This window comes from Tiliqua scincoides, chromosome 5, assembly GCF_035046505.1.
Source record: "Tiliqua scincoides isolate rTilSci1 chromosome 5, rTilSci1.hap2, whole genome shotgun sequence".
Lineage (NCBI taxonomy): Eukaryota > Metazoa > Chordata > Lepidosauria > Squamata > Scincidae > Tiliqua > Tiliqua scincoides.
Genome location: NC_089825.1, coordinates 115,114,484 through 115,141,866, shown reverse-complemented (window position 1 = coordinate 115,141,866; position 27,383 = coordinate 115,114,484). Strand labels below are relative to the sequence as shown.

At 45.2% G+C, this 27,383-nt stretch overlaps 2 protein-coding genes across 2 annotated transcripts; both read left to right on the top strand.

Annotated features, from left to right (window-relative positions):
* Positions 1 to 120: 120 nt before the first annotated feature.
* Positions 121 to 9,040, top strand: LOC136653301 (vomeronasal type-2 receptor 26-like). The gene is made up of 5 exons (XM_066630212.1): positions 121 to 282; positions 2,418 to 3,276; positions 4,336 to 4,592; positions 5,278 to 5,404; positions 8,142 to 9,040. Exons 1-5 carry the CDS (start codon positions 121 to 123, stop codon positions 9,038 to 9,040), a joined length of 2,304 nt encoding a protein of 767 aa, XP_066486309.1.
* A 4,674-nt stretch (positions 9,041 to 13,714) lies between these two features.
* LOC136653300 (vomeronasal type-2 receptor 26-like) lies at positions 13,715 to 26,898 on the top strand. The gene is made up of 6 exons (XM_066630211.1): positions 13,715 to 13,857; positions 15,035 to 15,326; positions 16,276 to 17,151; positions 17,895 to 18,122; positions 19,132 to 19,258; positions 26,000 to 26,898. Exons 1-6 carry the CDS (start codon positions 13,715 to 13,717, stop codon positions 26,896 to 26,898), a joined length of 2,565 nt encoding a protein of 854 aa, XP_066486308.1.
* The last annotated feature ends 485 nt before the right edge of the window (positions 26,899 to 27,383 follow it).

Below are 27,383 nucleotides of genomic sequence, written 5' to 3'. Positions count from 1 at the left end.
AAGATTTACCAGCAGGTCCTATCCCTGGTATTTGCTGTGAAGGAGATCAATGAGAACCCCAAGATTCTACCAAATGTCAGTCTCGGGTTCCGTATCCATGACAGTTACACAAATGCAAGAATGACTTATCGGAACACCCTGCAAATTCTGTCCACCCGGAAAAGGCTTCTTCCCAACTTCAAATGCGAGACGCAAAAGGATGTGATAGCTGTCGTCGGAGGACTTGACTCTGAAATCTCCCTTCAAATGGCGACTCTCCTAGGCATCTACAAGATTCCACAGGTGCAGTGAGAGTGTGCACCATTAAGCATTCTCATCTCTGATGGTATTTGTCCTATTTACACCTATATTCCTCTTTTCTCATTCTTTTTGTGAAAAAGAGGGGAAGGAAGAGGGGTGTGTAATTGATACAAAATAAGTAGATTTTGCTAGTTCTTTTGAAAGCGAGAATTGTATCTGAGAGTGCAAAATTAAAAAAAAAAATATTGCATGTTTCATCTCCCAAAAATCTCCAGAGTGAAGAACATGATCTTGTACTTTGCAAGAAGATGATGGCAGAACTAAGTTTATTTGTCATTAAATTACACTGTGTAACATAAAAATTGTTTATGTTGAATTTTTAATGTTTCTTTTATAATTTAGTGCTACTGATTCAAACAGTAATATTAATGGTTTGGTTTTGTAGCATCAAAACTTTCCCCATTATTTTAAATTTTGTGTTGTTACCTGTCCTATTGCCAAATACAGGGCTCTCTAGACTCCCGGCCTGCAGGCCAGGTCCAGAACCCTGCCTAATCCCTGCCCCCTGTGAGTGGCACTTACTGTTCCACCACAGCGCACATCTTATTGCACTCCATTGCTGTACAGGGATGCTCTGGGCAGTCACATCTGTCCAGACATCCTGCTGTACAACATGCTAGGACATTGCTGGGAAAATGTGACTGTCCAGAGAGTCCCTGTACAGTAATGGAGTGCATTAGACATGGTGCTGCGGCAGAAATGTAAGTGCCAGTCAGGACAGGGAGAGTTTTTGCAGGATGCAAATGCCTAATACCAGTGCTTTTTTGTAAAAAAAAAAAAAAAAAAAGAAAAAAAAAAGCAGGAACTCACAACTTGTTAATCTTTTATTTATTTATTTATTTATAAACAATTTTTTATTGGAGAAATAAAATATTTTTTATGTGCTTAGAGGCAGTGGGGCTTCCTCCCATGAAAGTGTGGAGAGGACTGCAGCCTCAGAGCCCAAGCTTATGGCTGTCTCCTCAGAAGTCAGTCTCACTAGAGGCAGTGGGGCTTCCTCCCAGGAAGGTGTGGAGAGTAAGCCCTGGGAGTAAGCCCCATTGAATACAATGGAACTTACTTCTGAGTAGATATGCATAAGCTTGGGCTCTCAGGTTGCAAGGCTATGCGCCCTTTCCCAGGAGCAAGCCCCATTGACCACAATGAGACTTACTTCTCAGTAGGCACGCCTAGGCTTGTGCTGCAGATTGGCATGGGAGCTGCACCAGCCAGCTTCCTTCCCCTCCTCCTCCGCCAAGCCAGTACTTGGATGTTCTGTGGGTGCTGCAGCCCGTCTCCCTGACTGGCTACCTGGCTGTCCGTCCTCCTCCTCGGTGTCGGCATGTGTCCCCCACGCCCTCCACCAGCTTGGAAGCTGCGCAGGGAAGCAGAGTGCAGGGGGAGGGGAGGCGGGCTGGGCTCAGGTGAGAGCTTGGGGATGGGGGCAGGAGGGGGTCATTGTGCGGTCAGGCAGGGGTCAGGCACCCGACCACCCTGCACCTCCAGCACCCACCCAGCGAATGCCTCTGTTTTGCTCCCCCCTGGAATGCCCCTGCAAAAAGGTGCCGGAACTCTGTCCCCCCACGTTCCATGAGAAAAAAAGCCCTGCCTAATACATTGTAATACAAATCATACTATGCAACTGCATGGCATCAATTGTGGCTAAACTAGTGGTTCTCAAACTTTTCTGCATTGGGACCCATTAAAAAAATAATTTCACTTTACCAGCTGCTCTAATGGTGATTGGGCAGCAGTGCTCCCCCCCCCCCAGTAGCAGGTTGTTTAACTCTTGATGCACATAGAATAATATACACTATCTGTTTCACAAAGCACCAAAAATTGGGCCATGACCCACTGGTGGGTCATGGACCCACAGGTTGAGAACCACTGAGCTAAACTATTGATGTTATGCCAAAAATAGCAGCATTTTTTTGAAATGTATCAAAATTAATAAACCTTGACTCAGATAAACACTAAATTATTCAAATTTTGTTACAGTGTTATGTCATATCTTTTTCATGTAAAGACATATGAAGGGGTCATTTGCTTCAGAATTCACAACTGGGTTTCAGCTTAGCAAATATTTGACCTGATACGTTCTTCACCTCAAGAACTTAAATTGATTCTGTTTTGCTTAGATTGCCTATTCTGTATTAGCTCCAGTGACCAATGTCAAAACCCAGCTCCCTTCCTTCTACCGGATGGTCCCCAATGAAAAGCATCAATACAGGGGGATGGTTCAACTACTACAATATTTCCGATGGACATGGGTCGGAATTCTTGCATCAGATGATGACAGTGGAGAAAAGTTTGTACATACGTTGAAGCCAATGCTTTTGCAACATGGCATCTGCACAGCCTTTAGTGAAAAACCACCAGTCCTATCTCAAGTAAAACAATTAATAGACAGCACAGAAGCATTAAGTGAGATGGTAGCAAAGATCAGTTTACTAACAAACACCAAAGTCAAAGTCTATATTGTAAGTGCAGAGCTTCAGACCATAACATATCTGAAGTGGATGATATATTTCTACACAGTGTATGCTGGTGTTACAGAGTTTGCTGTAGGTAGAGTGTGGCTTTTGACAGCCCAGTGGGATTTCTTATCACTGACAGACTCTGACAATTTGTTTGTGAAAGTCTTCCACGGTGCTCTGTCTTTTGCAATTCACTCCAGTGAAGTCCCGGGGTTTCCAAACTTCCTTCAGATCCGTCACCCGATTCTCGCCTCACAAAACGGAGATGGTTTTATCAGGCAGTTCTGGGAACGGGCATTTGCTTGTTTATTTTCTGATTCTGAGGAGGTCAAGGAAGATATTTGCACTGGTCATGAGAAGCTGGAAAATCTCCCAGGGACGCTCTTCGAAATGAGCATGACTGGCCAAAGCTATAGTATCTACAATGCAGTTCATGCCATAGCACATGCTTTGCATAAGATGTACGGATCCAAGTCCAGCCTTGGAGCAGTGGTGGGCAAATACAAACTAGCTCCCCCAAGTCTGCAATGTTCTCAGGTAATATTTCATTTGTAAAGCAGCTCTCTTGTCAGTTCTTGAGTACAGTGAACTCAGAGATTCAAAGAACAGACCCAAGTCTTTACTCCATTTTCCTTCTCCCTTAAAATTTCCTTCTTTCAATTTCTCCAATGTTCAAAGGCCTTCCCTTTCTCACTGGCTGAAGATCTCAACAGAGAGCACCATTTAAGGGTAGATTGGCTACCCATTTAAGGGTAGATTGGCTATAGTATTGGCTATATATATAAGTGGAAGTTATACATTACACTTGAACAGTGGCTTCACTAGGGATTACGTCACCCAGTGCGGGAGGCCAGCACTTCATCCCATGATGGACCTCCTCCCATGCAGTGGGCAAGGAAATGACCCATGCATTTCATTTGCAAGAAATGCATCATGGTACATCATGATACCATGGTACCCCACCCCCACTGTTTTTTTTTTTTTTTTTTGCTATAACGTTTGATAGAATATATATGTTTCAGTGTGATTTGTTTCATTGCATTCTGCATGAAATCACACATCAAATGATATATAACAAGATGGCATTATTTGAAGATACCAAGATTTTGAAAATTTTGGCCAGTAGTGGTGTTAACCCCCCCATGCACCTCACCTGGTGCAACCTGTGCCCCCTGTACCTCCCTTGATGTCACTGCACTTGAAGATGTTTGGATGTTTTGACAGCTGCTCTTCAGGATTGCACAACCCAGTCCTAGCCTACCCCTCCAGGCTGATACAGTAGGTCTAGTGCAGCCCACCTTGCGTCTTACTCACAGATTTCCTATGCTGGAGGTCTCCTCAGGGCAAGGGGACATTTGTTGCCCCTTGGCACAGATACAAATAACCCCACTGTACAGACTGGAGCTTTACCAAGTGTAAGAGAATAAATGCCCCCTAGCCCATGGAGATATCCAACCTGCTCCTAGTCAGGGTAGGATACAATGTGGGTGACACAGCCCCACTGCATTGGCACTGGTTAGGATTGGGCTTCCCAATGCTTAAACAAAACCCACCTCCCCTAAAAACAAAAACAACACCTCACCTCTGCCTCTGCCTCTTTCAATTCAGATTCACCCTTTCCTGAGGAGCATCTCATTTAACAACATTGCTGGGGACACAGTGTCTTTTGATGAGAATGGGGAGTTAGCCGCTGGATTTGATATCATCAACTGGGTGACTTTCCCAAACCTATCCTTCCTCAAAGTAAAAGCAGGAAGGATGGATCCACAGGCTTTACCAGGCCAAGAGTTCACCATTAATGAAGAGGTGATCACATGGCACACCTTGTTTAATCAGGTGAGATCAGTGGTATATCTAGGGAAAATGGTCCCCAAGGCAAGCACTGAAATTGTGCCCCTGTTCAAACAGAGAAGGTGGGATCACAGGGTGGGGAACCAGCCCTGTCCATCCCACCAAGTGAATTTATTCAGCAGGGTACACAGGGAAGGGAGATGGGGAAGAAGCCAGCCATGTTCCATCAAGTGAATTAATGCAAAAAATTTGTGGATTTTTCAGCCAAACCCCCCCCCCCCCTTAAAAATGAAATTAAAAATAGTGTTCATTGACCTCTTTATGGAGGAAAAATCTTCAAGATGGGAGGAGAATCACATAAACCTAAGACCTTGCCCTCTTGCAGCTCCTTTTTCAGTTTATGTCCTAACTTTGACCTTCATTTTCTTCATTGATTTCAAATTCTTGACCCAGTAGGACACTCAAGCAGTGAATTCTAAAACCTTCCCCAAAGCCTAACTCCAAGGAGACTTTGTCCACTCCTGTTTAGTATTCTGAGAGGAGGAGCACAAGTATGGCCTAATTGGATGGGGGGATGTTTTGTTAGGAGTAGAACCCTAGAATGGGGGGAGGTTTTGACAGGAGTAGAACCCTGGGATATTTCTGGTCATTTGCCCCAAGTAGACATGCTTTGTTTCAGCTCTGTGGTTGCATCATTCACTCTCAGAGTATTTTCCTATTTTACGTATAGGTGCTGCCCATTGCTATGTGTAACGACAAATGCCATCTGGGTTATAGCAGAAAAATGAAACAGGGAGAGCCATTCTGCTGCTATGATTGTGTGCCATGTGCAGATGGGAAGATTTCTTACCAGGAGGGTAGGAGACGCGATGTTTGATGTTATGAATGATTTACTGTATAATATAGTTCATTGATTTTTCCTTACCACCAGTTCAAGTCTTCAGAATAGTTCAGGGATGAAAGATAATCCCATCATTTTACAGATCCTTAGTGTGTTACACACATGTAACACCAAAGAAATGTGAATGGCAGTGGAGGTGGTAGTGGTGGTGATGGTGGTGGCGGTAGTGATGAACTCTCTTCCTACTTTGTATGGTAAGACAGTTTTACCAAGCTTGATGATGATGATGATGATGATGATGATGATGATGCAAGACTCTAGCCAATATGCTTTTAGGAACTATCCAGTGAGAGAGGGCTATCCAGCAATTGTTAGGTATGTAGTTGCATTTTCAGGGCCTCTGCATCAGATCTGTCAAAGATTCGCTCATCCAGCCAAGGCAGGTCATGTTTAGAAAGGAGTAGATTTTTTGATCCCTTTTCAAATTGGCCCTGTAGAGCATTTTTAACTTAGGACCATGTTGCATGCCAGCCAAAATATATGGCATGGTCTATTGTTCCTTTTCCTTGGTTGGCAACCTTCAGTCTCGAAAGACTATGGTATAAGCCTACAGCACCCGGTATTTCCAAGTGGTCTCCCACTCAAGTACTAACCAGGCCTGACCCTGCTTAACTTCCAAGATCAGACATCTGCAGGGTAACAGTTGCTATGGTATGAAATACTGACATGGGGCCCAATCCTATCCAACTTTCCAGCTCTGGTGCAGTCGCAATGCAGCCCTGAGGTAAGGGAACAAATGCTCCCATACATTGAGGAGGCCTATGCAACTGTTCCCCTACCACAGGATGGAGCACACACCCCATTGATAAAGCTGCAGCAGTCCTGGAAAATTGGATAGGATTGAGATCATGGAGGCCTATGAGTGGCAGAAGAACCAAAACAGGAGGTGCAGCTTTATGAATTTTCCCTGCTGTGGTTCGACTCCTGATTGTGTCTGCCCCAATACCATTTTAAAGAGTAAAAAGGCTCCAACTGAAAGCCAACATCAGTGGTTTTTCACTTTAAAACAGTTCATGGGGAGCATGACTAGAAGTGGAACTGAAGGAAGGACCAAGTGTAAACATGCCTAACTCCCTGGCATGGTTCTTTCTACTCATCATGGTTCACATGATGCAATTGAACAAACATACCAGGCCATATTTCACGTTTAGAGCAATATATCACTTGGCCTTCAGCCTAGCCAGTCGGGGGTTAATCAACATAGAAATTAATAGATTACACACAGTAGATACACAACAGGGAGAAGAATGGAAGAAAATTCAGTAGAATAATAATGAACACATTGAAATACCAAACTGTGAAGAGAAGCTTCAAAGAACCAACCTTTCTGGCTGATTGATCCAGGAAATGGGAAAGAAAGTCAAATCAAGAGGCAGATAGCCTCCTTAACTTATGAGCATTGAAAGCATGGTGCTGCATTTTCATTGTTATGCTTTAATATACGCTGGCAATGAATATTTGGAGATATAAGGCTACCATATATAAGGCTACCATATATTTTGAAAAGATACCCTCTGGTTAATTATTCCTCCTCCCCCCTCACACATACATACTAATGTATGCACATCACGTGGGAAAAAAATGTGTGTAGGGGGAGGGGGGACTAGTTAGCCACCGGGTGTCTTAATACAGTGAATAAAATATATACTGTATATGTACCCTTTTATTTACTGTTTATATATATTTATATTTATATTTATATTCTCTTTATTGTATGTAAATAAATAATAATTTTATGTACTGTATATACTATATACATATATATCACTAGTTTACAGTTGTTTACAATATTTTCTCTGATATATTAAGGCATTTTGAGTATTGTATTGGGAGTAAACAAACATTTAAGCCAAAGGATTAAGACATAAGACATTGGGAGATTATCTAAACCGTCTCACGGGAAACAACATATGGAAATGCTCGCATTCTTGCCCAGGTATCCCCCCACAAGCATGCATGACACAAAATACTTGGTTGAAACAGGGCCATGATTTATTCCATTACAAGGCTGTGCAGCGATTGGTGCAATGCAACAGGTCCTGACTATACTCCACCCCCCTTTAGTGCGGGCACCTAACTAGGAGGAGACAGTTCCTGTCTAAGCCCTCCTTTTGGGCAAACCTCCCTGACTCAGAACCTGAGCTCGCCCAAGGCTCCCCCAGGTTCTTCATCACTAACCCCTGGAAACGGGGTCCAGCCAGCTGAATTGTTCTGCCCACCCTGAGCTGGGGAACCACGAAGGTGAGCATCCCAATTCCATTCTGGGGTCAAGCCAGGCTGCCCCCGATCCAGGTAGCCTCGGGGCTCAGCACTGGCCTTAACTCGGCCTGTTGCTTGCCTCAAGGTAGACACCGGTTCCCTACTTCTCCTCCAGCTCTCGCACTACCCTGCCAGACACGGCCAACTTGGCTGAAAGATCCACAAGAACCCCAAGGGGACAGTCAGGGGCGAAAAAAGCTTCACCAATCAGGGGGAAAGCCAAAAAATTCCTACCCGGCCCCAAAAGCCAACCAGCTAGGCTTCTGACTGTGTTTTAAGGGCAGGCGGGTGGGTTCCACTGCTGCCAAGGAACAAAGAGGCTGGGAAAGCATGGACGCCAGCCTTTAAACTGCGCTCCAACTTGCCCCGTCCCCATCTGCATTAACAGCTGGAGGGCTTTTCTTGGACTGAACTGGTATTTTTCTGCTTTTCAGATATGGACGACTGTTTCAAATGCCCAGAAGATCAATACCCAAGCAAGACTCAAGATCAATGCCTTGCCAAGACTCTGAGCTTCCTCTCTTTCAAAGAGCCTTTGGGGATCACTTTAGTATTACTGAGCCTGTCTTTTGCTTTGATCACAGTTTTCGTGCTTGGAGTTTTCATCAAGAACCAGCACACTCCCATTGTCAAAGCCAACAATCGGGACCTCACCTATTCTCTACTCATCTCATTACTGCTCTGCTTCCTCTCGTCTTTGCTGTTTATTGACCAGCCTCAGAAAGCCACATGTTTTTTACGCCAAACATCTTTTGCAATCATCTTCTCAGTGGCGGTTTCTTGTGTCTTGGCAAAAACTTTCACAGTGGTTTTGGCTTTCATGGCCACCAAGCCAGGGTCCAGGATGAGGAAATGCGTGGGGAAAAGACTGGCCAACTCTATTCTTCTTGGCTGTTCCTTGATTCAGGCCTGTATCTGTGCTGTGTGGCTTTACACTGCTCCTCCATTCCCAGATGTGGACATGCACTCTGTACCGGAAAAAATCATACTAGCATGCAATGAAGGCTCAGTCACTATGTTTTACTGTGTTTTGGGTTACCTAGGAATTCTGGCCATTCTCAGCTTCACTGTGGCATTCCTAGCCAGGCAGTTGCCAGACAGTTTCAATGAAGCCAAGTTCATCACTTTCAGCATGTTGGTCTTTTGCAGTGTTTGGTTGTCCTTTGTTCCTTCTTACCTGAGCACCAAAGGAAAATATATGGTGGCTGTGGAGATCTTTTCCATCTTGGCTTCTGGTGCTGGGTTACTGGGTTGTATCTTTTTCCCTAAATGCTACATCATTATTCTGAGGCCTGAACTGAACAGCAAGAATAAGATAATAAGAGGAAATTAATTAATTTTAATATATTGAGCTTTGTATAGCAGCAAATCCATTTACAGCAATTACAGGTCCTTATATATCACAATCAGTGAAGCAATGCAACTGATACTGAATTGGTGTTATATACTCCTGATGGTAGGCTCCAGACAGAACCAAAACCACGGCCACAACCCTGAAACACTTCCACACTTTCTCAAGTCAATCCCAAATATTACATGTTGCAATCATCCAGTGGCAATATTACCAAACTATCGGTCATGTCATGAAAATGGATGATGGCCGGATCCCAAAGGATCTCCTCTATGGAGAACTCATGCAGGGAAAGTGCCCTACAGGTAGACCACAGCTGCGATACAAGGACATCTGCAAGAGGGATCTGAAGGCCTTAGGAGTGGACCTCAACAGGTGGGAAACCCTGGCCTCTGAGCGGCCCGCTTGGAGGCAAGCTGCGCAGCATGGCCTTTCCCAGTTTGAAGAGACACTTGGCCAACAGTCTGAGGCAAAGAGGCAAAGAAGGAAGGCCCACAGCCAGGGAGACAGACCAGGGACAGACTGCACTTGCTCCCAGTGTGGAAGGGATTGTCACTCCCGAATCAGCCTTTTCAGCCACACTAGACGCTGTTCCAGAACCACCATTCAGAGCGCGATACCATAGTCTTTCGAGACTGAAGGTTGCCAACTAAACATTACTGTGACCAGATCAGATCTGACTTTCAAAAAGTGTGCTGTGGACCATCACACTGTAACTTGCAAAGGAAAGGCAAATTCCCCCAAAAGTGCAGATATTTTGACATAAACATCTGGGAAACCCACAAGCAGAAAGGCACACTTCTCTCCTGCCATTGATCCCCTACAATTGGTATTCAGAGGCAAAGCACTACTGAACCTGGAGAACTAGCCATCATGACTAGTAGTCACTGATAGCCATGTAGTTCATCAGTTAGTCCAATTCCCTTTTAAACACAGTGGAAATTACTTCTGAATAAACAGGCTAGCATTCGCATATACCTTTGATATTTATTTGGGAAATTTTTTATCCTTTTCTCCAATGTTTCTCTTTTTGTTTTCAACTCTTGCATCCTGTTCCAAGACTTTGGGGAGAAATGGAATATATTAAGTTTCAAAGTTGAAATAAGTGGTAGGAAAAGAACTCAGCTGAATGAAGGAATTTAGAGTTGATTTTTTTTTTAATTACTGTATCTTATTTGGATGTAGCTATGGGACTCAGCTGTGGGGGGGTGTCACAACAAGTTCCTATATTTTAAAATATTTTAAAAGGTTTCTACCACTTTGATCATTGCTATCACTTCTCAGCACCACAAGGGTTAGTGACCTGAGTTGGAAGGTTTTGAAGAAACTTCCTAATCTGCATTGAGTCTGCAGGCCAAGACTGTGGTCTGGCATACTGAGTGATATTGGCCATTACCTGTGTTTAACAGCAGTGTTTTTGCACTTCAGAGCAAACTCCCAGAGAGAGATCTGAAATGGGAACTCAAGCCAAGAGCTGTAATTAGATATAATTCTTCACATCCAGGAAGCACAGCTGGCACTAGGTTCAGAAAGCAACTTGGGGGGGGGGGAATGTTACCGAATAACTGACTATTAGAAAGGATGTAACTGCAACCAGAGAGACTACCTCTTCAATCACCAGGGCACAGCTGCTCTCATTTACACATTCTGGTTGAATTCTAGTAACAATGGAATGTCTCAGCTGATCTCAATAGGTAGAGACAGGAGATCAAGGCAGAGCTGGTCAAATGCAGAGGGGGGAAAAAAATGTTTTCCCCTATCCTGGGGTTGTTTTTCACCCTAGAGTTTGCATTCAGACTTGCAGACTAAAATACCAAGATCTGTTTTACATACAATTTCTCACACACCATAGACTGAATGCAAAGAAAGTTACAGCCCAATCCTGTTCAGCTTTGGGGCAGCAGGGTCATATGGCCCATGGCATATCCAGCACTGAAAGTGAGCAGGCTAGAGGTCTTCTTGGAGCACCACATGTTGAGCCCCAGTCTGCCCAATGGGGCTACTCAAATCTGCACCAGCTGAATCACTAGAACAAGTCTGAGTAGCCCCATATATAACTTTCAGGACTGAGAGTCCAAGGAGGCCTTCCCTACAATCCCTATCCCCCTCCTGGGCCTGAACTGCCCCCTCCTACCCACCTACCTCCACCCTGAAACATCTCCTTCATTCCTCTGTTCTCCATCCCTGTACCACTCAGTGCTTACCAGTGCAGCAGTTGTTGCACCTACACTAACCCAGATTAGGATTGGGCTGTTAGTCTTGATGGAGTCCCATTAAAACTAGAAACTAAGAGGACTTAGTTTCTAAGATGCGTTTCAATGTAAGTAAGTGTAAATTAATGCACATTGGGGCAAAAAATCAAAACTTCACATATAGGCTAATGGGTTCTGAGCTGTCTATGATGGATCAGGAGAGAGATTTTGGGGTGGTGGTGGACTGCTAGATTAAAGTGTCAACCCAATGTGTGGCGGCAGTAAAGAAGGCCAATTCTATGCTTGGGATCATTTGAAAAGGTATTGAGAACAAAACAGCTAATATTATAATGCCGTTGTACAAATCGATGGTAAGGCCACACCTGGAGTATTGTGTCCAGTTCTGGTTGCCACATCTCAAAAAGGACATAGTGGAAATGGAAAAAGTGCAAAAGAGAGTGACTAAGATGATTACGGGGCTGGGGCACCTTCCTTATGAGGAAAGGCTACAGCGTTTGGGCCTCTTCAGCCTAGAAAAGAGACGCCTGAGGGGGGACATGATTGAGACATACAAAATTATGCAGGGGATGGATAAAGTGGATAGAGAGATGCTCTTTACACTCTCACATAACACCAGAACCAGGGGACATCCACTAAAATTGAGTGTTGGGAGAGTTAGGACAGACAAAAGAAAATATTTCTTTAGTCAGCATGTGGCTGGTCTGTGGAACTCCTTGCTGCAGGTTGTGGTGACGGCATCTGGCCTGGATGCCTTTAAAAGGGGATTGGATAAGTTTCTGGAGGAAAAATCTATTATGGGTTACAAGCCATGATGTGTGTGTGCAATCTCCTGATTTTAGAAATGGGTTATGTCAGATGCAAGGGAGGGCACCAGGATGCAAGTCTCTTGTTATCAGGTGTGCTCCCTGGGGCATTTGGTGGGCCGCCGTGAGATGCAGGAAGCTGGACTAGATGGGCCTATGGCCTGATCCAGTGCTGCTGTTCTTATTTTCTTATGTTCTTATGACTTAGTCATGACTAATTTGTGTCACTGATTTTAACATCCTCACAAACGTTTTATTTTCTTCATAAAGCCCTGTATGAATATGATGACCATGAAAGAAAAAGCCAAAGAGAGCATTTGTAGCATGAATGAATGGGGGCAGGAAGGGGGGGCATTTCTAGGTGGAGGGAAAGTGTAACTGAGGCTGATCAGCTTCAGGAGGGGGCAAGATCTGCAAAGGAGGCCTCCACCATCTCCTATCCTCTCTCCTGACACTGGAAGCCCTACATGGAACGTCTTGGACTTGCACCAGCTACGTAGCTGGTGCAGATCCCAGCAGCCCCATTAGGCAGACTGGGGCTGAATATAGGATAAGGCAGGGCTTTTCAAACTGTGGTGTTGCGACGCCCCAGCCTGCGGGCCTTGGCCCCTGCCCCCTTAAGGGGCGGGGGAGCCTGGAGACAGGGAGGAGGCAGCGGCACGATCCCCAGGATTGCACCGCTCAGGGGGGCTGCAGGGGCTTGGGTACATGCACCCAAGCCCCTGCAGTCTCCTGGGAGTGCGGGAAGCCTGGCATGACCTGCAGCAGGGCTCCCCGCAGCCGTAAAAGTAGATGTGGCGCGATCATGCTCCACTTCCACTTTAGCGGAGGCAGGGCGCAATCGCTCCGCATCTACTTTAACTGCTGTGGGGAGCCCTGCTGCAGGTTGCACCAGGCTCCCTGCACCCCCGGGAGACTGCAGGGGCTTGGGTACACGTACAGCCCCTGCAGCCCCCCTGAGCAGCACAATCCTGGGGATCATGCCACCGCATTCCCCCGCCCCTGCTGCCTCCTCCCTCCAGTCCATGCAAGAACTTAGTGGCTCTCAAACTCTCCCAGAGAGTTTGAGAACCACTGGGATAAGGGAAGAAATATCCCATTACTGTGAGTAAACCTCCAGCCTCCTTACCTGTACTGGATACCTATGGCCCTCCTGTGCCGGCTCAGGTTATGATTGGGCTGCCATCTGGGGTCTAATTTTTACTTTTCTCTAACAGATCTGATAGACATATTTTTTCCCCTTGCTTCACACTACACAGTACTCTGGAGAAATTACCTGAACCTACAATTATTTCAAAATTGAGTCATCCTTCACCTTGCCAAGCCCTTGTGAATTGCCCATGGCCATAAACGTCATCTGTAACATAGGGTGAAAATCCTGTGCCAGTCCATGCTGGGGTGAGGGACTGTGAAAAGGAAGGCCTGCACGAGTCTGATCTTTGGCAGTTTCTTTTTAACTGAACAATCTGGAGTGATTGAATGAAGACTGTTGTAACGGAGCCCATGGTGGATAAAAAGAGAGGCACTGCAAAATCAAAGTTACATTGGTCTCAGTCATGTGGAGGTTGATTTTCCAGCAGCTCATTCTTTCTCTGTGGTGGACTCAAACTGACTGCAGTGCAGAAACTGGCTTATGTACCATGACTGAATCCTTCCACCTTCCTTATAAGTATTTTCAGAAAGGGGACTTGAGCATTGGAGCAATTGCTACCCAGTTTGGCTGCATGTTTGATGACATTTCCTTCGTTGCGAACCCAAAAACAAAGATGATGGACGAACTTTAGTAAGGCATTTTTGGTCTACTCAAACAGCATGCACTTAGTCAAATGCTTCTTGACAAATGTGACATAAGCACCAGCATGTTGAGAATGCAGAGTCCAATACTAGGCATGTCTACTCTGAAGTAAATCCTATTCTAGTCAGTGGGGTTTACTCCCAAGTAAGTGTAGATAGAATTGTAGCTTCACTCTCCAGATACAATCTTTGAAGAAGCTTAAAGGTTCTTCATCAGCATTGATGGGGAGGAGGAATCTATGTCCATTCATTTACATGTTAGACCCCAAGGCTGAAATTCTATATGCACTTACCTGTAGGATTACCAGATACAAAGGGGAATGCTGTGCCTATATCATTATATAGAAGAGGGCATTTTGGCAGGCGCAAATTTTTAAACCCTTCCATTGGGTTTAATGTTGAGCTGCATCTGCCAAAATGCCCTCTTCTATACAATAGTTGAGGAATAGGTTTTCTGTCCCCCTTTGTATCTGGAAACCCTACTTACCTGGCTCTATTGCATATAATGGGACTTACTTCCAAGTAAACCTGTATAAGAGACTGCATTGCTAGGCTTTCTTCTTTATCACCCAGGACAGTGGTTCTCAAACTGTGGGTTGGGACCCACTAGATGGGTTGCAAACCAATTTCAGGTGGGTCCCCATGCATTTCAATATTTTATTTTTAATAGACTTGATGCTATCGTGGTATGTGACTGCATTTGGGGAAATGTTACAGAACTGTACTTTTAACAAGCTACTATGTACATTCTTTTAACAATTATGGTCAATGAGACGTACTCCTGGGTTAGCGTGGGTAGGATTGCAGCCTAGGATTGTAAAAAATTTTTCCTGCTTGATAATGTCACTTCCTGTCATGACATCACTTCTGGTTGGTCCTGACAAATTCTCATGCTAAAAAGTAGGTCCCGGTGCAAAAAGTTTGAGAATCACTGATCTAGGAGATTGTACTTTGACCATCCTTTGACCATCTTTATTCTGTTGGCACAAGTCCTACAGAGATGCGGTCTGATACACATGCTAACCCTGTACAGAGAGAGAGAGAGAGAGAGAGAGAGAGAGAGAGAGAGAGAGAGAGAGTATTCCAAGATTAGATACATGGGAAGGATCTCTCTCTTCAAAAAAGATTGAATATTTGTCTCACACATGTTGCAACTCTAATTTCAGTGTATTACCAAAGAACTACCAGCATGTCCTGTCCATGGCATTTGGTGTGAAGGAGATCAATGAAAACCCCAAGATCTTACCAAATGTCAGTTTGGGATTCCACATTTATGACAGTTACAGGCATGCACAGATGACTCATCAGAACACTCTGAAACTTCTTTCCACCGAAGAAAGGATGGTCCCTGGTTACAAATGCAACAAGCAAAAGAATCTGCCCGCTGTTATTGGGGGGCTTGACTCTGATATCTCTCTTCACATAGCGACTCTCTTAAGCACCTACAAGATTCCGCAGGTACAGTGAATGTGGATGCCATGAGGGTTTTCTATTTCTGCTTATACGTGCCTTTTTTCATACAATCAGACTCATTTCATCTCTTTCATTCTTTTTGTGAAAGAGAGAAGAAGGAAGGGGAATGAGGACCTGAAAAAAGAAACAGGTCTTACAGGGTTTTTTGTTTGTTTGTTTTAAAGAAAAAGTGCATGAGAAATAGAGATTTCATGGACATAACATAGAAAGTTCGTACCTGTCCCTCTAGGATGTTTCAACGTAAAAAATGAAAATAAAATAAAACACTTATGTACTCCTTGAACGCGTACATTTGTGAGGGGGCAAATGATGTGTTTGCTGTTTATATTGTCTTTGATTTACTGTTCACAGTAAATGGTTAGTTCAAAGTAGGTATGAAATACTCTAGGAACTCCATCCAAAGAGCCAGTTGAGCTGGATCGGGCCCCCTGCACAGGCTCTTGAGTGCTGGAAACATGCAGGAGTCAGCTAGGCTGGCATGGAGGCCTGTGCCAATTCACAAAGGCCAGATCTAAACTCCACACCATCTGAATGGGGTATGTTTGCACCAGCTGGGGTAGGCTAGTATAGGGGGTGATGGGAGGGCAGAACAGAGGGGGAAAAGGGGTGCCTTAGGGAGAGGGTGGAACAGGGGAGGATAAGATCCAGGAGGGGGGTGGGATCGGCAGAGGCAATGCACACTGAATCCTAACCCACTCCCAGTCTGGGCAGTCTTACACAAACTGCTCAGGTTTGTGCCAGCAAAATAGCTGCTGCAGAATCAAAGTAGCCCCAGAAGAGTGAAAAATATCCCCTTACTCTGAATTGACCTCCATCCACCTTTTAAAATGCACTGGATACAGCACAGGCCACTGTGGCCTGTCTGTTCCAACACAGGTTAGGATTGGGTTGCAAGAAAAACCTTACATTTTTAAATTGTATTCTTTTTGCTTAGATTGCCTACAGTGTATTGGCTCCAGTGAAGAATGTTAAAGCCCAGCTTCCTTTCTTCTATAGGATGGTTCCCAATGAAGGGTACCAGTACAGAGGGATTGTCCACCTACTTCAGCATTTTCAGTGGACATGGATTGGCATCATTGCATCAGATGATGAGAATGGCGAAAAGTTTGTCCAGACTTTGATGTCAATGCTTTTCCAGCATGGCATATGTACAGCCTTCCATGAAAAAATACCAGCCTTATCTCAGGTTATGCAATTGGTAGATGTACTAGAAACTCTGCAATCAAAAGAACCCCTTATGGCAAAGGCCATTGCATTAAGCAGGTCAAATACCAACGTATATGTCATAAATGCAGAACCTCCAACCATAGATGGTTTCAAATGGTTGATATATACCTACACACTGTTAGAAGGTACAAAAGAGTCTTCTCTAAGTAAAGTGTGGATTATGACTGCCCAATGGGATTTTTCATCACATGCAATGCACAGAAATTTTGGAATACAAATCTTTGATGGAGCATTGTCTTTCATGAGTCACTCAAATGAAGTATTGGGGTTTCCAGCATTCCTTTGGACCTTAGATCCTAACTCACAGAATGGAGATGGTTTCATCAGGATCTTCTGGGGGGAGGTATTCAACTGCATATTTTCTGATCCTGCAGAGGACAAGGAGAACAGTGATATTTGCACTGGGCAAGAGAAGCTGGGGAGTCTCCCTCGGACTCTTTTTGAAATGAACATGACTGGCCAGAGCTACAGCATCTACAATGCAGTCCATGCTGTAGCAGATGCTTTGCATAAAATGTTCTCATCCAGAGCCCACCTAAGAGAAATGAAGGGCAGAAAGACACAGGATCTTCAATCATGGCAGGTAATTTTTTTTAATGCAAGACAACTTTCTTGTTTTGAGTTATTACTGGAGGAAAAAAAAATTCCAGCCTCCATGGTTCTGGCATTCCGGAAGTGTGAAGTCATTTATGTTGGCATGAAAGTTGGGCCACTGTTCTGTGCACCTGGGCTGCACACAGCTGAAGCCCCAGAATCCTGCAGTGGTGATGGTAAGACAGGGGGTCATACAGTTTAAGCCAACTTAAATTGAATTGTTTTAGAGAGTTGTTAGGCAAGACAAATTTTCCATATGCTTGATGAATAACATGGTTCTTGTTGTGAATGTTAGTGTTTTGAGTAAAAATATCATCAAAGCTTTTTTTGGCAAAAATACTTCTGAGAATTTTCAATTTTTGGAGTATCTTAATTGATACAATTGTTACCCTGCACATGCCCGATCTCGTCTGATCTCGGAAGCTAAGCAGGGTCAGGCCTGGTGAGTACTTGGATGGGAGACTGGCTGGGAATACTTGGTGCTGTAGGCTTATACCATAGTCTTTCGAGACTGAAGGTTGCCAACCACCATTTGATTGATAACATTGATACAATTGACCATCGATCTTATAGCTTGATACCAAAGTTTGGCAGAGCAAGAAATCTACACACTTCTAGCAACTGCTACTTTTAAATATTCAAGCAAAGGGTAAAACAAACAAACCAGCCAACAAAAATGGGGGAAAAATCCAAACTTTGGTAAAAATGGTTAGTTGTCCTTTTCACTCTTAGCTTCATCGTTTCTTGAGGAGCATCTCATTTAACAACAGTGCTGGGGACTTGGTATCTTTTGATGAGAATGGAGAATTAGCTGCTGGATTTGATATTATAAACTGGCTGACCTTCCCAAACCAGTCCTTCTCTTATGTGAAAGTAGGAAGGATGGACCCTGAAGCTTTGCTGGGAGGAAAGTTCACCATTATTGACGAGCACATCACATGGCATAGCGTGTTTAATCAGGTAGGATCCACCTATGAGTTCTAAGGTGGCAATCTTAATTGGGAATTTTTTGAGCTCATGTCATTCTCCCACCCACTCTTGATTCTTGTGGAATCCCAACAATAGCCCTCAGGATGGACTTCAGCCATTTTGCCACTATAAATAAGACACATTGTGTCTTCACATTTCACCAATCATCCCATTTTTGCCCAATATTATCAGAGTGCAACCATTTGACAGAAGAAATTTGTATTGGAGGGATATGATGTGGTGGCACTTCCATAATTATGAACTTGAAATCAAGCAATGTTCAGAGGAGTCAGCCTCAAGTCTGCAGTGCTAAGCGCACATTTCTAGGCGCACATTGCACTTAGAACAGTTGCATCACAAGGGTTTGACTCACCCAGTGCAGGAGGCCAGTGCGTCACCCCAATGATGGACCTCCTCCCATGCAGTGGGTGGGGCAATGCCCCGGGCAGTGGGCATGGTGATGCACCATCTCCCCACCCACTCTGGTTTTGGGGCTATAACATTTGATAGAATAGAGATATTTCAACACGGGTTGTTTCATCACATTCTGCATGAAATTGCACATCCATTGATATAAAACATGATGGTATTATTTAAAAATACCAAAATTAAAAAAAAAAATATTGGCCAGCAGTGGTGTCACCCCCTCATGAGCATCACCACTGAGGTTCGCACCCATTGCACCCTCCTAGCAACTCCACTAACTTGAAATCAAGCAATGTTCAGAGGAGCTGGCCTAAAGTCTGCAATGCTAAGCACACATTTCTAGGACAGATTGCACTTAGAAGTCATTAATTTGGAAACGGTTCGGTGTTCTTTCAACATTAGAAGCCTAAATTGTTATTTTGGAAAATCTGTTCACGTGCCCATTGTTAAATTTTCCACCTTTATTAGTCTGTGATCATTTTCATTCTTCTCTAATCCTTTCCACCAAGAGAAGCAAATATGGTCACAGTTAACCTTATTGACTGAGGACAATGCATTTTGTTTTTATGACTAGGTGCTGCCCCTTGCTGTGTGTAATGACAACTGCCATCCTGGTTACAGCAGAGAAAGGAAAGAGGGAGAGCCATTTTGTTGCTACAATTGTGAGCCATGTCCTGATGGGAAGATTTCAGACCAGAAGGGTAGGAGACATAATGGGAAGTGGAACAAACAATACGCAGTAGAATGTCTCTTCTTGATTTATCTTTATCTCAATTTCTGTGCTTCAAAACATAAAGGAGATAAATGCAATCCAGCAATGGCACTGACTCTTAACGTGTTGTATGCAGAGAACAAATAATCAAATCCCATCTTCTTAGCCATCATTTTTCAACGTATGCTGATAAAACAAATCTAAATATGGCAGAACTCCCAAAGTCTACTGGCAAAACTTAATAATCTCAGCCTATACTTGTTAATTCATCAGAATCCTTTTCCTTTTCCATGCCTTGCTAGCAGTGGAGAAAACATTCTAACATTGAAACATGACTCTAAGGGAGTGCCTAATCCTACACATGTCTACTTGGAAGTATGTCTCATTGACTACAATGGAACTTACTCCCAGGAAAATGTGTATAGGGTTGTATCCTTATGGCTCAATTCTATTCAAGATTGAGCTGCCACATTGAAGAATTTATGACAGCGAACCTGAAAAAGTGAGTCTGATGGCAACAGGGGGCAGAAAGGGGGAGGAAAAAGGAGTTCCTAGGGGCAGCAATTGGTGGGGAGGGAGGCAGAACAGGGGCAGGATTGGTAGCACTTGTGTGCAGCCATATCCTAGCCCATTGTCTCTCCTTACCACCATCATTACTCAGATTTATGCCTGTGAAATTGCGGGTGTAGATTTGAGGAGTCCCATGCAGCTGTGAAGGTTTTCCTTGGGATAAGCAAACAATAGTTCATATACCCCAAGGATGCATCTGCAACTCCCCCCCCCCCCCATGGAAGCAATATGCAGTTCAATGGCATGGCTGTATCAGCAGGAAGATTTAGATGGAATAGGACTGTTGATTTAAACTTCCCACTCAAACAAGCCATGTCTCATACCCAAAGGCAGTCCTTCTACTGTCCCCACCCACAACAGCCCAATCCTATGGGTTTTCCCACCAAAGCATGAAGCATGAACCTAATTGGGCTGATGCTGTATGCTATGGTGGGTGGGGGTGGGTTGGTGGGTGGGATGCTTGGAAGGGAAAAGAGAAAATATTTTCCCTTACCCATCCATAAGCCCTTTGACCAGCAATTGTTTTCCTTGGACCTGCACCAGCTTTTTAGCTCATGCAAGTCTAAGAAGAGAATGGGAGCAGGCACCAGAGAGGATAGCATCTGCTGCAAGTTACCCATGCTGAGTTCCATCCCCTCCGGCCCCGGCTCATCTCCCATTATGTCCTGTTATAGCTATCCTGCACATGCTTGATCTTGTCTGATCTCAGAAGCTAAACAGGGTCAGGCCTGGTTAGTACTTGGATGGGAGACCGCCTGGGAATACCGGGTGCTGTAGGCTTATACCATAGTCTTTCGAGACTGAAGGTTGCCAGCCAACCAGCTATCCTGCCCACCCTGCCAACTCACCTACTGAGGTGAGCCTCAGCTATCTCACTGTCATGCAGCGGTCCAATCGCATATGGCACCATACATTTATGGAAAGCCATTTGTGACTTTCAGAAAGTGATAGCCTATAACAGGGGTGCCCAAACCCTGGCCCTGAGGCTACTTGCGGTCCTTGAAGTTTCCCAATATGGCCCTCAGGGAGCCCCCCAGTCTCCAATGAGCCTCTGGCCTTCCAGAGACTTGCTAGAGCCCACGCTGGCCTGATGCAACTGCTCTCAGCATGACGGCCAACTCTTCAACCTCTCGCATGAACTGTGGGATGAGGGGTCCCTCCACTGCTTGCTGTTTCACAGCTATGATGCAGCAGTGGCAGCAAAGGAAAGGCTGGCCTTGCTTTGCGCATGGCCTTTTATAGATCTTGAGCTATTGCAAGACCATTCATTCATTCATATAAGTTCCATCTCTAATCAATTCATTTATGTAAATTTATTCAAATTTGAAATGTAGATTAATTCTTTTTCTTTCCAGGCCCCCAACACAGTGTTAGAGAGATGATGTGGCCCTCCTGCCAAAACGTTTGGACACCCCTGGCCTATAGCAAGCCCTTGCTTGCTTGCTTGCTTGCTTGATTGATTGATTGATTTTGGAGATCCTTTTCTATTACAAAAATCTCTCACATGGCACAATGCATTCAAAACAGTGGTTCTCAAACTGTGGGTCCAGGACCCACCAGTGGGTTGTGACCCAATTTTGGGTGATTCACAAAACCCAACAGTGGAGATTAGGCTATGTGTTACGAGCTGCTATGCACAGCAGCTTGATGTTTCTGTGCCTCACGGCCGAACCACAAGCACCCCCGTCGACAAGGAAGACTCAGAGGCAGAAGTTCTCCTCCACACTCCTCCTTTACTTATGTACAGATATTTACAAGTCCAAGTAGTACAAACAGTACACGATCCACTCTCCAACCAACGTAGCCTCTGGCTCACAATGCTCTGCTTCTCCCACACACTTGCTTGCCTCTGCTGGACATTTATATTTCTTACAGCCAATCACAGCCTTGGACATTACTGCACAGTCATGCTTACTGTGCAGCTGCTGCCACACACACACACACACACACACACACACACACACATGAGTTCACCTGATGCAATATCACCAGATATTGCATCAGCATGAAGCTCCCAGGATGCTGTGCACTCCTGGTTTGGCCAAGGCTTCAGGCCTGTTACTGTGCAGCCAGTAAATTACCTGTCAGGTCTGGTTTCAACCTGTGACACCCCTCCTAATTTCTGGCTGTGCAGTGCATTTACATTCATGGTTACAATTCCCTCCAGCAAGGCAACATTTTCATTACAGTGGGTACATTTCAGTATTTCATTTACATACATCTTTTCACATCTTGTTACATACGTTGGTTTACGTTTTCTTTCCCAGGGCATGTAATGCAATTTATTACACTTCACAATTTCTTTTGCTGTTTTCACATTACATATAGTGACAAAATTTGTTTCACCATCATAACCATACCTACTGGGAGGCATTCCTTTATTTGCCCTTTCTGAACGCCTCGGTATGTCAGATTTAGTTTCTTCCTCAGAGTCTGGCTCTAAATTCAGCAGTTTCAGGGTTAAATCAGCACTTTGCCTCCCCTCCTGCCTGCTTTTATCTGTCTGCCTTGGCAGATCGCCGGCTGGCGCTCCAGGCAACAATACAGAGCTGTTCTCTGGTTCTCTGGCTGAGAGTCTTCTCCACCCCTCGGACTCATTAAATACCGCTGACCGGGAGATTGTTAATTTACAATTCCTGTCACAGAAACGGTAAGCCTTTGAGCCAGTGTCATAGCCCAGAAATGTCAGCTTTTCCGTTTCACTCCCAGCTTGTTGTCCCTTGCGGATTTGGACCCAGGCAGACACACCGAAAGTTTGGAGGTGTCTTAGAGACGGGGGTTTACCATATAAAGCCTCATATGGTGTCATGCCAATGCCAGACGTCCACAGACGATTTATCAAATAGTTTGCAGTCTGCATGGCCTCAGCCCAATAACGTCTGCCTAAATTTGCATCAGACAACAGTGCATTCATCTTAGTCTGCAATAACCCATTACGTCTTTCCACCATGCCATTCTCTGCAGGCACTCCCCTGTTTGTAAGCCTGTGGCGTATGCCCTGTGCTTTTAGCCAGCTTTCCAAGTCTGCACATGTGAATTCTGTGCCTCGGTCGGTCTGCAATTCCCCAACCTTCCTGGCATATTTTTGTTCCACGAACTTTACCCATTCACGGATGCTGTAAGATTCTAAGTGGATAACAGAAACTGAACCTGGAATGGTGATCGATCAAATCAGGGCATACTTTGCTCCCCCCACGGACTTATCAAGTGGCCCGATCAAATCTGCAGATACCACTTGAAACACTCTGTCCGTTTGTCTGTCACTTCTCTTGTTGACAGGACACGCCTTTGATTTCACCTTTTTACAGGTTTGGCAATCAAGGTATTTTTGGCATTCCTTTAACTTTATGCCACTGGCGTTCTGCACCGTTCTTTCTAGAATAGCATAGGACGGATGTCCCAGTCTCCTGTGCCAAATATGACAGCAACTGTCATGCTCTGCCTCATTTCTGCAGAGGTTTGTGGCTCCTTTAACTGGTGTTCTGTCAAGTACATAAAGGCCACCTCTTTCCGTGCCTTGCGCACAAGTCTTATCACCACACTTAATTATACATTTCCCTTCATCAAATGTTACATGGTACCCCTCTCTGTTTAACTCAGCAACACTCAATAAATTATGCTTGAGCTCAGGTACAAACAAGACATTACATATAGACCCATCGAATCCCGGCACTGTAACTGTGCCCTTCCCGTGCACTGGGGAGTTGAGTCCATTAGCTAAGTTCACCGTAGCCTTTGTCGTTTGTCTCAGGAACGTAAACAGTTCCTTCTCGCAGGCCACATGCTGGCTGGCTCCGCTGTCTAGCAGCCACTACTGTGCGCTCTCCTGCTCCACCAGCTGAACGACGAACGACTGCCTTGGCAGTCAGCCCACGCTCCCAGCGGTTATCAGCCCTCTTCATTTCCTCCTCCATCAACCTGCCAGTTAGGTAGGACAGAGTTAGCTGCCGCTCTGGGAGGGCTTCCAAGGTCGTCACCATCGTGTCATACGATTTGTCGAGGGAAGACAATATTATAAAAACTTGTTGCAGTTCAGAAATCTGCAATCCTCATTCCTCAAGGTCGGTGCAGAGCTGCCGCATGGCATGTAAATGGTCAGTCATGCTCGTGCCAGGTTCCAGGCGCTTACGGTACAGCCGTCTTGTTAGGCTAACCTTCGACACGGCCGAGTCAGATATGTACACCGCACAGAGTGCCTCCCAGCACTGGTGCGCTGACTCCAAGCCGCGGATGTGTAGAAGCTGAGAGTCCTCCAGACCCAAAATGATTGTGGCCAGCGCTTGCTCATTAGCGTTGGTCATTTCCTCGCTGTGCTCTTCAAGCTCTGCAGTGTCCACCACTGCCCACAGCGACTGTTTCACAAGCAGGGCTTTCATTTTCACAGCCCAGCCCCTGTAATTGTGCTCATTCAGCCTTGTCAGTGGATATCGTTGGACTGCTGCCATCATGCAGTTCTGTACGAAGGTCTCTGAGATAAACGACGCTCAACAGACTCACCGGGGTGTTTTGGTTAGGGCAAAACTTGGCACAGCAAACGTAAATTTCTGTGCTCTCAGTTTATAAGCTGTTGCGTGCTGGGCCATAACCTGTTACGAGCTGCTATGCACAGCAGCTTGATGTTTCTGTGCCTCATGGCTGAACCACAAGCACCCCCATCCACAAGGAAGACTCAGAGGCAGAAGTTCTCCTCCACACTCCTCCTTTACTTATGTACAGATATTTACAAGTCCAAGTAGTTCAAATGGTACACGATCCACTCTCCAACCAATGTAGCCTCCGGCTCACAATGCTCTGCTTCTCCCACACACTTGCTTGCCTCTGCTGGACATTTATATTTCTTGCAGCCAATCACAGCCTTGGACATTACTGCACAGTCATACCGTGTTTCCCCGATAATAAGACCTATCCCGAAAATAAGCCCTCCCCTTACTGTGTAAGATTCCTCTAAAATAAGCCCTCCCCCGAAAATAAGCCCTATTGAGATTGCTACTGTAGTGAAGGTGATCCCCTGCGCTACACGCTACATTACAGTACCCTCTGTATGCACCGTCCCCCCCCCGGGTGAAACACACGCCGCGCTCCGAGCTGCATCCAATCAGAGCTGCAGCAGTGAGTGTGTCATCCTGTTCTTCCCCAGTGATTTGCTTGCTGGCGCCATTGAGAGCAGTGCCGCAGAGGAGAGCTGAGGCAGGACAACATAAAAACCCGGTATGTAAGCGGGAGTGAGGGGGCATGATGGAGGATAAAAGAAGAACTCAGGAGGCATGATGGAGGATAAAAGGGGCATGATGGAGGATAAAAGAAGAACTCAGGAGGCATGATGGAGGATAAAATAAACACTCAGGGGGCATGATGGAGGATAAAAGAAGAACTCAGGGGGCATAATGGAGGATAAAAGAAGAACTCAGGGGGCATGATTTGTTCACATTTACCTGTTTATTAAAATTGCTGTCAATGTTCATTAAAATAAGCCCTCCCCTGAAAATAAGCCTTCTGGTGTTTTTCTGTCCAAAAATAATAATAAGACAGTGTCTTATTATCGGGGAAACATGGTACTTACTGTGCAGCTGCTGCCACACACACACACACACATGAGTTCACCTGATGCAATATCACCAGATATTGCATCAGCATGAAGTTCCCAGGATGCTGTGCACTCCTGGTTTGGCCAAGGCTTCAGGCCTGTTACTGTGCAGCCAGTAAATTACCTGTCAGGTCTGGGTTCAACCTGTGACACTATGTGCTTCAAGGGTTAAACAAGCTACAACTGGGGGGTGGAACACTGCTACCCAATCACCATTACAGCCACATGGATGGGCATTTATAAATCAGGCAGCAGCTTCTAGGTTCTCTAGAAAGTTTAAAAACCACTGATAAGATAGGATGGAATTCCACAAGCTAGGAAGGAAGAATCCTAGAGCAGGAGAACTGAGATTAGCTCATTATTTCCTGTACATGCTATTGGGAGGAGGTACTCCAATGACTCCATATTCATGTTTGGAATGAAGAAGTATTTCAAAGAAAGGTAGGTTGAGGGAAGAATGCCAGGCATAAGAAATGCAAATTGGATGCAAGACTATCTACTTCCTTGGACATAGGATGATATATGAAAATGATAGCATGTCTGGCAGATTGAAATTGTGTTTGTTCTATTTTTCAGACATGGATGACTGTATCAAATGTCCAGAAGATCAATTTCCAAACAAGAACAGAGATCAATGTCTTCCCAAGGGTCTAAATTTCCTCTCTTTCACAGAACCTTTGGGGATGACTTTGGCTGTCCTGGCTTTATTTTTTTCTCTGATTGCAGCTTCAGTGCTTGCAATATTCATCAAGTACCAGAACACACCCATCGTCAAAGCCAACAATCGGGACCTCACCTTCTCCCTTCTCGCCTGCCTAATGCTCTGCTTCCTCTGTTCCTTGTTATTCATTGGCCGGCCTCAGGCACTGACATGCTATTTACGACAAATGGTTTTTGGTACTGTTTTTTCAGGGGCTGTTTCCTGTTTACTGGCCAAAACCACCACTGTGGTCCTAGCTTTCATGGCTACCAAGCCAGGGTCCAGGATGAGGAAATGGGTGGGGAAAAGACTGGCAAACCCAATTCTACTGGGTTGCTCCCTGATTCAAGGTGGTATTTGTGCAGTGTGGCTGTGTACTGAACCTCCTTTTCCAGATAGGGACATGAGTTCTCTGCCTGAAGAAATCATAATGGAATGCAATGAAGGCTCAGTCACTATGTTTTATTGTGTCCTGGGCTACCTGGGATTTCTGACTCTTGTCAGCTTCACTGTGGCTTTCCTCACTAGGAAATTACCAGACAGTTTCAATGAAGCCAAGTTCATCACATTCAGCATGTTGGTCTTTTGCAGTGTTTGGTTGTCCTTTGTTCCTTCTTACCTGAGCACCAAGGGAAAATTCATGGTGGCTGTGGAGATATTCTCCATCTTAGCCTCTGGTGCTGGGTTACTGATTTGTATCTTTTTCCCCAAATGCTATATAATTATCCTTAGACCTGAGCTGAACAGCAGGAACCAGCTTATTAGGAGGAATTAGTGGAATTAGTGAGCGCTTGTTTCAGATACATTTGTATTGAATGGGAATGAATCCAAGCAGGCTATTTACAAATTCTCCTATTGTTCCCAGGCTTGTTGGCAAGTAAGTTGGCCAGGTAAACCACTGCAGCTCCTACGGATCTCCTCGGACTTGTGCCACCTCCCAAGCTGCCCCACGCCGTTCTGGAATGGGGTGGAATTTGGTATAACAGCTGGATCTCAGCCCCGCCTCCCACTCCCGGCCTGCCCACTCCCGGAACCACCCTCCACTTGCCCTCCACCCACCCCGGAATGCCTCCCTCCCACCTCCTCCTCACCTCCTCCCTGCCCACCCCGAGTCTTGCTTCGGCCTCCCGCTCCTGGCCTGCCCACTCCCGGAACCACTCCCGGAATGGAACCACTCCCGGAACCACTCCCGGAACCACTCCCGGAATGCCTCCCTCCTGCCTCCTCCTCGCCTCCTCCCCTGCCCACCCCAAGTCTTGC